Source organism: Leiobunum rupestre, chromosome 4 (genome assembly GCF_980474605.1).
Source record: "Leiobunum rupestre chromosome 4, qqLeiRupe1.1.hap1, whole genome shotgun sequence".
NCBI lineage: Eukaryota > Metazoa > Arthropoda > Arachnida > Opiliones > Sclerosomatidae > Leiobunum > Leiobunum rupestre.
In genome coordinates this window covers 75,281,211-75,294,237 of record NC_143387.1, presented here as the reverse complement: position 1 = coordinate 75,294,237, position 13,027 = coordinate 75,281,211, and the positions used below count along the sequence as shown (strand labels likewise).

Below are 13,027 nucleotides of genomic sequence, written 5' to 3'. Positions count from 1 at the left end.
CACAGTCCTTAAAGTAACTCTAGGCCACCAGACCACAGCTGCATAAAACACGATAGGTCTGACGATCATGGTGTACAGCCAGTACACAGCTTTGGGGCTTAGGCCCCAGGTCTTGCTAACTGTATTTCTAGTTCTCCAAAATAACATTTTGCCCTTCTTGACTATATGGTCAAGGTGTGGCTTCCATGTGGGCTTGCTATCCAGGATGACCCCGAGGTACTTCACCTCGGTGCTTTCCACTAGATCCTTTCCAAATAAGGAAATACCCTCGAACATGCCTTTTATCCTTTATTAGGATTAACCATGAGGCTGACCTCCCTGCACCAGCTCTCGACTGATGCTAGAGCCCTCCTCATTACGACCTTCACTGTTACTGGGAATTTCCCAGTAATGATGATAGCAATATCATCAGCGTAACCGAAACAGCGGCATCCTCCCCTGTTCAACCTCCGAACAAGCTCATCCACCACCAGGCACCAAAGTAGGGGAGACAGAACCCCCCTCCTGTGGGCAACCACGACTGGTGGAGACCATAAGGGAGTCACCCAGCAAGGAGGATGCCACTTTCCGGTCGGTTAACATAGATTTAATCCGAAGGCAAAATTTATCATTGTAACCAAATCTTTTCGCAGCCTTAAGTATAACTGCGCTTGAGACCTTATCAAAGGCTCCCTCAATATCCAGAAAAACTCCTAGCGCAATTTCCTTGTATTCAATTGCCTTTTCCAGGCAGCTGCTGATACCATGCAGGGCGGTCAAAGTAGACCTGCCTTTCTGATAGGCATGCTGAGCATCCGACAGAGGAGAGTTACAAAGAACCTCCTCTCTAATATAGTTGTCCACCATTTTCTACAGAAATTTTAGGAGAAAAGAGGTAAGACTAATTGGCTTAAAAGCCTTAGCATCCAGGTAATCAGATTTACCAGGCTTGGGTATAAAGATTGCTTGAGACAGCTTCCAGGTGCTAGGTAAATGCCCTAGAGCAATACAAGCCCTGTAGATTCTCAGCAGCAGAGGGCAAAGAATATCACTGCCCTCCTGTAAAAGGATAGGAAATATCCCATCCGGTCCTGGGGACTTATAGGGTTTAAACGACTTAATAGCCCAAATAAGGGCCCGTTCCAGAGACGTTTTCAAAAGTCTCGTTTAAAAACAAGACTCGCGATTTAACGAAACCGATTTACCTAGACTAGAGTTATAAAAACGCGTTCCAGAGTCATTTTAATAAGACTTCGTAAACTCCCGCTCTTGTTATTTCGCCTTTTTTTTAATAAGCTCCGCCCCCGTCCGGAGCCAATAAAAAGCCGGAAAATATCGGCGGTAAGCGGGTCACTTCAATCGCTCAGTTAAGCCTTAGCGTTGTCTGTGATTTCTTTCTTGTAAAAAGTAGCAATTTTCGAGTTTCGACTACGTAATCTCGGCTATTTAGCAGTTATTTTATTATATTTATTAAATTTTATTTATAAACTTACAATTTTTGGTGGTTATTTACATTTGTTTTTATATAATATTTGCATTTATTTATTTATTTAAAAATGGGGTAAGCAAAGAAGCAGAGCTAAGGGCGAAGTTTAACTCAGGTTGAATGAAAGGCAAAAGGAAGTAATTGTTGCTGGGCTTGAAGCTAGAATGGGTTTGGTCAACGGAGTTATGGCAGTAGTGAAAGCCTACAAAAACATAGTAAAAGCGTGGAAAGAGATGGCAAAAGAAGTGTCAGCCGTTGGTAAGGGGACAAAAAGAACTCTCTTACAAATTAGAACAAAATGGTCTTTCTTAAAAAACATCGTAAAGACACTGGCCCAAGATATCATAATGATCAGAAAATCAACTGGAGATTAGCTGACACCACTTGAAACTAATTGGCGAAACTATGATTCGTGGTATAGCAGGTGTTGAAAATCGCATTGGTAGTACAGCAATGAAGAAACAAGTACATTAAACTCTACTTTATTTACTTTAAATATAAAATTTGAATTGTTAAATATACATTACAATTTGAAACAATATAAATAAAGCCCCGTACCTTCTACGCGCTAGCAGTTTCACATACCACCAGCGAGAATGAGTGGTTTTTTTATTGGTACGCCAAGTACGGGGCGTTTTCACATTACTCCTATGAGTACTCCACCAAGCGAGGTTGGTAATGCTCCCCTTAATTTGGCTGCAAAGAGACGTGGTAAAATATTTCTATTAAGTAGAGGATAACATTATTTAATTGAAAATTAATTAGGATTTCCATATTGATGACAAAACAACGGCAACAAAGATTGACAATGCAAGATATTGTCAATAAAATGGGTTTATTTAGAAACGCTCAGTTTAGATGTATTACTTACTAGCAGATATAGCTTAGTTACATTTTTTAAATAGACGCAAGGGCTGAAAACCCACTTCCAAATCCGCCTAGGCCAACGGTAAAGGAAAAATCCAAAAGTGTTTTATGTATTGTTAACGTTGCTCTTTTCCTACATTCTCTGAAAAATAGATTGACATTAATTAAGATATAAGTAATAATTTGGTATACCTGTTAAAGGTGACAAAAGAAGCTATAAAAAACATCATACCTGTGCCCTCCGAACCTATTGCTGCTAGCAGTGCTGAAACATTAGACCACGTTGCTCTGTCTGTAGTAAATAATCAAGAACGATTGAATGGGTTTTAGGAAATTATTCTAAACGAAATGCGCAATTTTCTCTCTCCTTTTCCAGTCATTTGTACAATACCAATAAAATTCTGGTTACCATACTCAACTCTTTTGTTCGGGCTGAAAACGAAATTGAAAATTTTATTTCAGTGACCTCGCCTTATGAACGAATAATTAATAACCCTGAAACATAATTACATTTACCAGCAGTATGTCTACTACTTTTTAATTAATTTAATGAATATTACTTATTACCTTTTCTCTAGCTTTCAGATGTAACACTTCCCACGACAATGAAACTTATTTCTTTATTGTTGTCAGCTGACCCATCGTCCAACGGAGCTGTCTCCATCTTCAAGCAGGTTTTTTCACTTAATATCAGTTTGGCGGTAGATTTGAATTTCATTTGGATATTTTTCAAAGGTGGTTATCACCTTCCGGTAATTTTTTACCCATAAAAGTAGTTAGGGGCTCAATAAACATTTCATTCAGTATATTAGGCAGTTTTTATCATTGGGTATCAGGTCAAAAGGGAGATGTGTTCCCCATTCTCTTTAAATGATAGCTACAATAATAAATAAATACTTCTATTTTAAGAATTGAAATACTTTTTATTTATATAATGTGTACAAAAAAATAATTCGACTGATGTTGTGAATGATTCGACAAACACTCAACTTGACAGTTTTGTGTCGATAACAATTTTCCGTCTTTCCAAAACAAATACAGCAGATGATTATGATGATCTTTAATAAGATTATTTTATAATACAATTGCTCCCAGATTCACATTTTATATATCAAAACGAAAAGATCTTTCTTTCTTCTTTTCGTTTCGATATTAAATAAAAATAATGATATACGAATTCTTACCTGCGTAGCAAAATCTAATCTAGGGGCCTTGGCCATTCCCATTTGTAGCACAATAAACGCGGTTTCAGGTATATGTTTGATTGGTAGTGCCAAAAATCCTTTTTTTATATTCAATTCATAGTATTGGGTCACTCGCGATACATTATTTTCAGCGGGACATCTGTTTCAATATTGTTTACACCTTGTTTTATCATGTTAGCTCGAAGAAACTCCGCCGCCATTTTTTCACTATTTTCGCCTCCGAACGCGTAAACGAGAGCTCCGGAGCTCTCGTCTAGCTCTCGTTGAAAAACAAAACTTTTTGTCTCGTTCAAATGTCTCTGGAACGCGTTTTTGAAAAAGTTTCGTTAATTAACAAGACACGCCCCTTTTTTCGTTAGTTAACGAGAAATTTTCGTCTCTGGAACGGGCCCTAAGTCGAGAATGCGTGACGACCTTATTCGCCACTGCCCAATCTTCCCTTTTGGTTCGATTGATCCTCAAAGGGAGATTGCCAGTGCCACCATTGCTGGTGACCTTAGAGTCCGGAAAGTGTACATCTAACATATGTGTCAGTGTCCTTACCGGATGTGGAAAAACCACCATCTTTCAACTTAATGGTGTCAAGGTGCTTAGTATTATCGAGTGCCAAAATTTTCATTTATTTGGCCGTACTGGGAACATTCACTATGTTCTCGCAGAATTCTCTCCACGAAGCCTTCTTGGCATCGCGGATAGATTTGTGGTAGGTGGTGAGGGTGCGTTTATAGGCATCCCAATCACTTCCCTTCGTTGCCCTGTTGAAGAGCCTACGAGTTTCTTTGCGCAGCCTGCCAATCTCGTTGTTCCACCAAGGCACTAGCCTTGGCCGGTTGACAGGCTTTGCCGGAAAATTGCGGTGATAGGAGTAGATAATGCACTGTTGAACGCGATCAACAGCCAAATCGAAATCCAACACCGATGACAGCCGTGGCTTATCACCCTTACGAAGAAGCTTAGGTCTTCCCTGTAACCAGACCAATCTGTGCCTTTAGGGTTACGAATAGTGGTGCAAGCCCATAAAGGGTTTACCAGAATATTAAAGCAAATGTGTCTGTGATCCGACAAAGACGGTTCGTTAGACACATGCCAGTTCTCGATTTTATCTGCGACATTTGCTGTACACAGTGTGAGATCAATGACCTCACTTCTGTTAGAGGTAACAAAAGTTGGTACATTGTTCCTATTTAGAATGTGAAGTCTAGTACTAACCAGATATTCCATTAAGTCGTTACCACGCTGGTTGCAGTCTGAGCTGCCCCAGATTTCGAGGTGAGCATTAGCATCGCAACCGATGACCAGCTTCCTCCCCGAACTCTCACAGTAGTTGACCAATCTGGCCATCCCCTGCGAGTGGGGGGAGAGCATCGTTGTACGGTAGCTGTGCCGATGCCATAGTAACCTCCCCACCACCATCCGTGATGAGTTTTACCGTGGCGATATCCCTGGAGGTGTACATTGAGAGCGGAAGGGCATGAATGCCCTTATGTATCAGTGCACAAGCCCTGGGTGTAGCAGAGTTATAATCATAGAATATATTACCTGCATTTTGGAGACCAAGTATCTTCCCATTGGCAGTCCATGGCTTCTGTATGAGAGCGACGTCGAAGCTCTCCTTTGCGAACCTCGTACAGCGAACTGCAGTGGCTGCCTTGCAGTGGTGGAAATTAATTTGCAGCAACTTTAAACTCATCTTATTTAAGGTGAGCTCGGTTGCTGGCCTTAGATGTCTATTCAGACACAGTGGTGGTTGTGGAGACTCCAACACACCCACCGGTCCGACTTGTATCCCTGGCCTGCCCCCCTGTTGCACCCTCCAGTGGTACAACCTCTTTGATCTCGTCGGTGTCCGACAAGTCAAAGACCTTTAGGTCCTCCATGAGAGTATCTTCCATATGAATGTCCTCTCCTGTGTCCCCGCCAGCCAGAGCCTCATCTTCCATCCTTGAGATCTCCAAGGCTGAGGGTTCGACTGAACCACCCTCCTTTACAGGATCCACCAGAGCTATCGGGTCAGGTTCATGAAGTATCTTAAAGATACCACTGTCCAGACCCGTTGGCCCTAATATATGGGTTAGAGTGTGCAATAATTGGTGGCTTAACCGGGGAGTCGGGGTCCGGCTCTTGTAACCCACAAGGGCGGTGGCGCACTGGGAGATGTTAGCTCTGATCAAATGGTCCTATCTCCACCTCCGACTTTGGTCAGGTTTGGGCTGGATACTGAACTTCGGTTCAGGTTAACGAAGAGGGTCCATGCAAACTGGTCGCCTCGGCGGATTGGGTAGCCTGCTGTGGGGCGGCGGCCCTCCATATGCGGGCACGGCGGTCCTGTTTCCCGGCGTTTTGGGGTCCACCGGGATCTCCGGTGACAGCTGTGCCGGGTTACTTGGGCTGCTGTGTGCTCGTTGTTCCCCTTTAGGAGCTCTCTCCAAAGGGTTTGACTCCTTACCTACGTAGGTAGGGTGTCGGCTGGAGTTGCTATAGTATCCATTCTTAATCCCACTGCTGTGTGCGAAGTGGGGATTGGTCCACCCATTGCTGCACCTTCTGCTGGGTTGAGTGGCTTGCGTCAAAGGTGCGACCATAAGTAGTGGGGTTCTGCTACCCATGCTGGATTTGTCACTTGACCGGGCTAGGTGGACGCTGGCGTAGGGCACTATGATGATAGGCCTCCGGTGGTATGGTCTCTGTTACTAGGTACACCGGGCTATAAATTCTGACACACTGTCCAGACCCGTTAAGGCTCGGTGTCCTGCCTCCTTGATAGCCTTTACCGCATATCCATCCACGTGGAAGATCCAACATTGACCTTCCAACATTGCGTATTTAGCGCGTTGTTGTAGGTCCTTAGTCTACGAAGGAGGACAGTGCCATGCTTTGTGTAAATGTCCTTGGTGCGGAAGGCTACCTTGAAGGGCTTCGGTAGGTCGACGGCCTTCATTACTAAAAGCCGTGACCTTCCCGGAGACCAATTCCTTCTGGTCAAATCCTCCCACCAACCAATCCGCTGTAAACGCATCCCTACAGAGGTAGTGAATGGCGCCCCCAACCAGCTGAAAGTTCGCAAAACGAGGTAGAGGGTCTCCCGAAGGTAACCAATCTATCCGCTTAAGAATCTCAAGCTGAATGGTGCCCATTTCCTCTGCAGAGATGGTCTTCACAGGATAGCCTTCTTTGACGATGGCCATCTTTGTTTCATTACGGTTTCACTATAGGTTTGGTCGTGAGACTTCACCTTTTTGGAAACCTGAGACTGGGAATCGGGGGAGTCATTTTCCCTAGAACGTTTTGGAAGTGATGGCGGGGGTTCGTCCTTATTAGAGACCTCCTCCTGCATCAATTTTTCCCTGCGGCGTCGATTCCGCTTTTGACTTTTATTCAGGGGCTTATCCCCCTTGAACCCTTGCTTCACCGACTGCATCTTGTCAATGGCAGACCCTTGAAGGCTAGGCTGGGTTCCTGTAGGGGTAAGTCCCCCCTCAAGGTTAGGAACAGGGCGGGTAACATTAGAAGATGAACCCGCCCCTTGCTTAAGGGCGGGTTCTTTCAAACACTGTTTTTGTTTTTTTGTGCTTATATATTTGGTCCCACGAGAAAAGTGGAATGTAAAAAGTTACCGCTCTTAATCCTCTGTTCGGTCGGAAGGCTAAAATACAACGGGGTGTCGCCTGGTGCCCCGAGGGTATCGTTCACGATACCGTATTTACGCTTCCCCGGTACCACTCAGCATTCAGCACGAAACCTCACACCTTAGCTTAAGGAAGAAGCATAGCTTTAGTTGGCCAGCATGAAGGGTTGCCCCTCCACCTGTTACTCCATTCCACCACGAAGAGGTACTAGGTTGCAGTTTATGTAAGGGTAGACCAGGGGTAAGTATACATTATTTTTTTTAAGATTTATTGGTATTATAGGTGTTTTTTTGAAAAAAAAATTTAGGAGTTCGAGATAATAAGCAATGAGGAATTTCAGGCGTTGGCTGTCTAAAAGCTAAATAAAAAAGAGGAAAAGGGGATTAAATAATGAAACAGAAGGAGAATAAAAAGGCGGAGGAAGATGCCGATAACCAAAAAGAAGAAGGATGCGGAAAGGAACAAGAAGGAAAAAGAGAAGGAGGAGGTGGAAAACCAAAACAAAAAGGAGGAGGAGAAGAAAGGGGAGGTGAAAAGAAGAATAAAAAGGAGAAGGACAAAGACTAGGAGGAGGTGGAAAACCAAAACAAAAAAGAGGAGGAGAAGAAAGGGGACGTGAAAAGAAGAATAAAAAGGAGAAGGAAAGGGAGAAAAAGGCGTACGGTAACCAAAGGAAGGAGATGATGGAGAAAGTCGTAAGTGTTAAATTTCCTTTCGTATTTGTGATTATCTGTATTTATGTTTTATCATTATACAAAATTCAAACCATATTTTTATCATTGTTATTCAGGAGGAAGACGGGAAAAATATTACTGAAGAAAAAGCAATAGACCAAAATCTGATTGAAACGGACGAAAAAAAATAAATGCCAAATTTGTGAAATTGCAATGATTTTAGATAATTAAGTGTTCATTTGAAAAAGGCAAAGTGAACTAATTTGGGCCACGACCAATTCTGAACCACCATTTTAAATCTCTTATAAAAAATTATAGGTTATAGCTCGAATATTTGTTTTGAGTTTTAAATAATCCGCCGAACCTCTTATATCTTGTAATAAATAATGTTTCCAAATAGATGGCAGTAAATATGTAGAAAACTCAATATTATTCAACCAACCGAATTTGCTAAAAGCCGCCATGCGCACCTTGGTAATTAAAAACCAGTGTTGAGTTCCCGCCAAATGTTCAGACAGAACTTTCACTTTGAGCTCCAGAAAACCTTGAATTTTAATGCATTTCGTGATGGTTATTTAATGTTACATCGCATATAACGTTTACGTAAGTAAATTAGTTTATTTTTAAAAATAGTCGTAAGTTTAAAAAAAATATAATTCTTTTTAAAAAATTGTTTTTAAGAAACTATTCGATTTGCCCTATTCTGAACCTACCCTCGACCTATTGTGAACTAATGTAGTCCTATTTTGTACCTAGCAATTGATTATATCTGGAGCACTGTATAAACCATTTCTGGACCGGTTTAGAAATGGTTTATATTTGAAAAATGCGGGATATTTAAATATATTTAAATGAAACTAGCCAAAACAGAGGTTAGTCCAGTATTATATTTGTAGTAGAAACGTTTAGGTCCAGTTCGATTAAATTTGTATTAATCTTTCAAATAAATGTTGCATTGTTTTTAAAAAAATGTTTACGTGCAGTTTTATTTTTAATACGTAGGCCTATGCCTATTTAAAATATTTGACTTAATCTAGAAGTAGGCCTGTAGTTTAAAACTGTGGTTAATTAATAGAAATCAACCGGTACACTTTAGGTCACACCGTGGTCCACATTAGGGCATGTGGCCCACAAATAGTCAAATTGCGTATATTGAGAAAAATTAAAAATTAAAAATAGTCCTTTTTTAAATTAGAATTTCTAAAACGCAACAGTTAAATTAATAGTTTTAAACAAAATTGTTTTTGTTTTTACGAATATTTCCTTTTTGAATTTAACTTTTCAAGCGCAACAAAAAAGGTGGTCCAGAATTGTTCACTTTGCCCAAAAAGAAATAATATTTAATTTGCTTTTTGTTAAGTTAAAAGTACTTATTGTTTAGTTATGTTTTTAAGTGGCCGAGTTTGAGATATTGGTGGGTAAACCTGCAAAGTGGGGAAGTTTAAGTTATTATCTGACAACACTGTAAAATGAGGGTTATGTAAATTAGTGGCTGATAGTCTTGGAAAGTGAGGGAATTTAAGTCAGGGGTTGGTAGCATTGTAATATGGGAAATAATTGATTATAAATTTGTAACATCACCCAACTGGGCAAGTGTTATAACGTTCGCTTGTAAATAGATGGTGAAATTCACACGTTAAGTTACGAGTTTGTTTTCTCGAAAGTTCATTGACCACGCCAACTCCCTTGTAAATTTACGAGGATTGTGAAGTTACGAGAGTGAAAAAAACGTCTCTGCACCGGGCCCTTAGTTTGGATCGTGGATTGGCAATTTACTGATTACTCTTTATATGGTGGGACCAATATTTTTTATTCATTTATTTTAGACACCGAGAGTGATGGGTCGGTAATTTCAATTTTTGACGGCGGTGATTCGGACTTTTGGATAGTTTATCCTCACCATTTGATCGCTCGGAAGGGCATATTGAAATTATAGATGTTCCGCGTCATCTTGGGCCATTTATTCACATAAATCCCTCACACTATTACTTCGTTCCTTTGAATGACGGTGTAAAAATAATAAATGCATTGACGTCGATAAGTAAGAAACCGAGGAAGAAGAAAATTGTTCTTCGCTTAGCAGTGAGGAAATGCCCCTCAATTCCATGCCCATGTTGTGCGAGGGCGATAATTTATCTGGTTTCGAAGATATATATATTTCAAGTGATGAAATTGAATAATTGTTAGAAATATAATAAATTTATATTAATTTATATTTCGAAAACTAATTAATTGACGTAGTAACTGATTATAAGACTTAATTAAAAGCGGCACCTATGTATGTGATAATAAAAACGAAGGCAAACTACTTTAATTACACAGTAAAAACTTTTTAATATAAATTAAAAATTATAATACGCTATACAGAGCGCACGACTAGTTTCGCCGTCTTATACAGAGGCATCATCAGGTCCTTTAATAGGTTAAGAACTTCTTCGTAATAGTGGGGTTTGTCAAGTATGACTACTTGTCCTCCTTTGTTAGATTTAGTAATAAAAATGTCCTTGTGATTTTTTAGGGTAGTTAGGGTCTGTTCTTCTAATCAAGTTAGGTAAGATTTTGTTTAAGAATATGCACTATTTTTGTGGTAGCGGTTATAATCTCAATAGCTTTCTCGTCTGTGGTACCCGAACGGTATATCGTGTTTTCTAAAGACCCTACTAAGCTTAATTTGTCTAGAGTTTTGGGAGTTATACAGGGTGTTTCAGAAGTCAGTACAGTAACTTTGAGGTGTTATAGAGGTCGAGTAAAGATGTATGACTGTCTTTGTCGCGATCCTCTGCGCCGAATAGGAAAAGCGCTTTTAGAAAGCCGGTTTTAAAGGGGTAGTAGGAAACTGTACTACCACAAAAAACTCTAAATTTTCGAGAGCAAAAAACTTTTATTTGTTAAAGCAAATGCTCAAAATGTCGTCCTCCAGCTCCTAAACAAAGTCGGCAGCAATGAAGAACACGCCAAACGGGCGAATGATTGTACCCCAACGAATGCGCGACAGCACGTGTGCTGGTCGAAGGTTCGTTAAGGAAGGCCTGCAGAGACAATTGAGAAAATAGTCCAACAGACCTTGAAATAACGTTTTTAGTCGAAGCGAAACAAATGAGTAGACATGTTGCTAGAAGAAATATCCAGTCCTGTTTGGAAACCGCCTAGCAACAGGTTTAATCATTTGTTTCGCTGCGACTAAAAACGGTATTTAAAGGCCTGTTGGTCCTGTATTTTATCCATCAGTTTGACATTACTACCAGTCATGGAGCGTTATCGATATACCACTGAAGAACTTGCGGACATTCATTTTACGTACGGACGAGCGGATGGTAATGCAAATGTTGCTCAACAACTTTACCGTGAAAGGTACCCGAACAGAAATATCCCAAATCCAAGAACTTTTACGAATGTCCATCAGCGACTGCGCGAGACAGGTGCAACACGGGTAAGAAATTACTGTTAACTTTATTTTGAAGACGAGATATTTAGGATATTTCTTAAGGCAATCAATCAAGACCTTGGCCGCCCAAGGGATATGCGCAATCCCCGGATGGAAGCGGATGTCCTGCAGGCCTTTCATAACAACCCTTCAACCAGCACACGTGATGTCGCGCATTCCTTGGGGTACAATCATTCGTCCGTTTGGCGTGTTCTTCACGATGACGGACTGCACCCTTATCACCGACAAAAGGTGCAAGATCTCAAAGCGACCGATTTCCCATTGCGCCTGGAGTTCGCACGATGGTTTTCCGAGCAAACCGCCCAAGATCCTGTTTTTCCAAGATCTGTACTGTTAAGTGACAAAGCCACATTTTCCAGGGAGGGCATATTCAACACTCACAACCAGCATGAATGGGCCCACGTCAATCCACATGCAACATTTACCCGTGGATTTCAAGAAAAGTTTAGCGTAAATTTGTGGGCTGGAATCGTTGGAGATGTGTTAATTGGTCCGTACATGTTTCCACCAAGACTAGATGGGACGACGTACATGGTTTTCCTTCGTGACTTCTTACCTGACCTTCTTGAAGACGTCCCGATAGCAATTGTAAGACACATGTGGTTTCAGCATGATGGGGCTCCGGCTCACTTTTCCTTGCGGGTACGAGCACGAGCAATATCCAGGGAGATGGATTGGCAGAGGAGGTCCAGTCAGATGGCCTGCAAGATCACCGGATTTAAACCCACTTGACTTTTTCCTGTGGGGGTGGATGAAGGAACTTGTCTACGAGACACCAGTGGAGACGGAAGTGGATTTGGTCGCAAGAATACACGCAGCTTCGGAAAAGATTAGTACCACACTTGGAGTGTTTCAGGCCGTACGTTCATCCATTCTTCATCGCTGCCGACTTTGTTTAGGAGCTGGAGGACGACATTTTGAGCATTTGCACTCGAAAATTTAGAGTTTTTTGCGGTAGTAAAATTTCCTACTACCCCTTTAAAACCGGCTTTCTATCTGAGTTCTTGTGTTCGTTGGAAGCTTACATTAAGGCGTTTTTAGGCCAAACTTTAACGCTCTCTAGCGCTTTTCCTATTCGGCGCAGAGGATCGCGAAAAAGACAGTCATACATCTTTACTCGACCTCTATAACACCTCAAAGTTACTGTACTGACTTCTGAAACACCCTGTAGAAAGGTTTAGTGCTAATGATAAACTTCGTTTTCAGAATTGCTTAATTCTACCGATGAAAGGTTCACAACCTTCTTATTACAGTTTCATTGTTACTAGTATCTTTAGTTGTGCCATTCTTTAGGTTACGGAGTTTCAGGTTCAAGTGTTCCTTCGATATTGTGTCATTATTCACAAATATACCGGTCCAAGAAGCCATGGATTATTTTGAATGGAGATTGACCGAAACTTACTTTTCTCCTATTGAAATTAATGACATATTAACTTTAACTAGACTGTGTGTAGAAACCGTTAAATCCATTACTTGCTGATATATTTCTCAATGACCTTGAAAATAAGACGTTCGGAAATTACCACCATAAACCAATTGTCTGGATACGCTACGTAGATGATATCTTTCTGATCTGGCGGCTAGGTGACGAAGCTCTAAAAAATTTCCATGACTATTTAAATAATATCCACCCTAAAATAAAACTCACCTTAAGTAAATAACAAAATCCAAACCACTGTGTATAAGAAACCTTTTTCTGTCACCACAATACCACATAATAGATCAGCCCACCCCCTATCTCAAAA

The 13,027-nt window shown here is 41.0% G+C and overlaps 1 protein-coding gene and 1 long non-coding RNA gene across 2 annotated transcripts; both read right to left on the bottom strand.

Moving 5' to 3' along the window:
• Positions 1-1,946: 1,946 nt before the first annotated feature.
• LOC149949048 (uncharacterized) lies at positions 1,947-3,101 on the bottom strand. The gene is made up of 4 exons (XR_016480563.1): positions 2,900-3,101; positions 2,565-2,764; positions 2,337-2,474; positions 1,947-2,161 (listed from the first exon to the last, which is right to left on the bottom strand). It is a non-coding gene; the product is annotated as an uncharacterized LOC149949048 (long non-coding RNA).
• A 1,055-nt stretch (positions 3,102-4,156) lies between these two features.
• Positions 4,157-5,227, bottom strand: LOC149949047 (uncharacterized). The gene is made up of 3 exons (XM_090171227.1): positions 4,937-5,227; positions 4,747-4,881; positions 4,157-4,501 (listed from the first exon to the last, which is right to left on the bottom strand). Exons 1-3 carry the CDS (start codon positions 5,225-5,227, stop codon positions 4,157-4,159), a joined length of 771 nt encoding a protein of 256 aa, XP_090027353.1.
• Between the last annotated feature and the right edge of the window lie 7,800 nt (positions 5,228-13,027).

Coding starts and splice junctions, on each gene's coding strand:
- LOC149949047 (XM_090171227.1), bottom strand. CDS start 5,227: ATGAGTTTAAAGTTGCTGCAAATTAATTTCCACCACTGCAAGGCAGCC. Junction 4,882..4,936: donor TCACGGATGGTGGTGGGGAG/GTTACTATGGCA, acceptor CCCCACTCGCAG/GGGATGGCCAGATTGGTCAA. Junction 4,502..4,746: donor ACGACTTAATGGAATATCTG/GTTAGTACTAGA, acceptor GTCTGGTTACAG/GGAAGACCTAAGCTTCTTCG.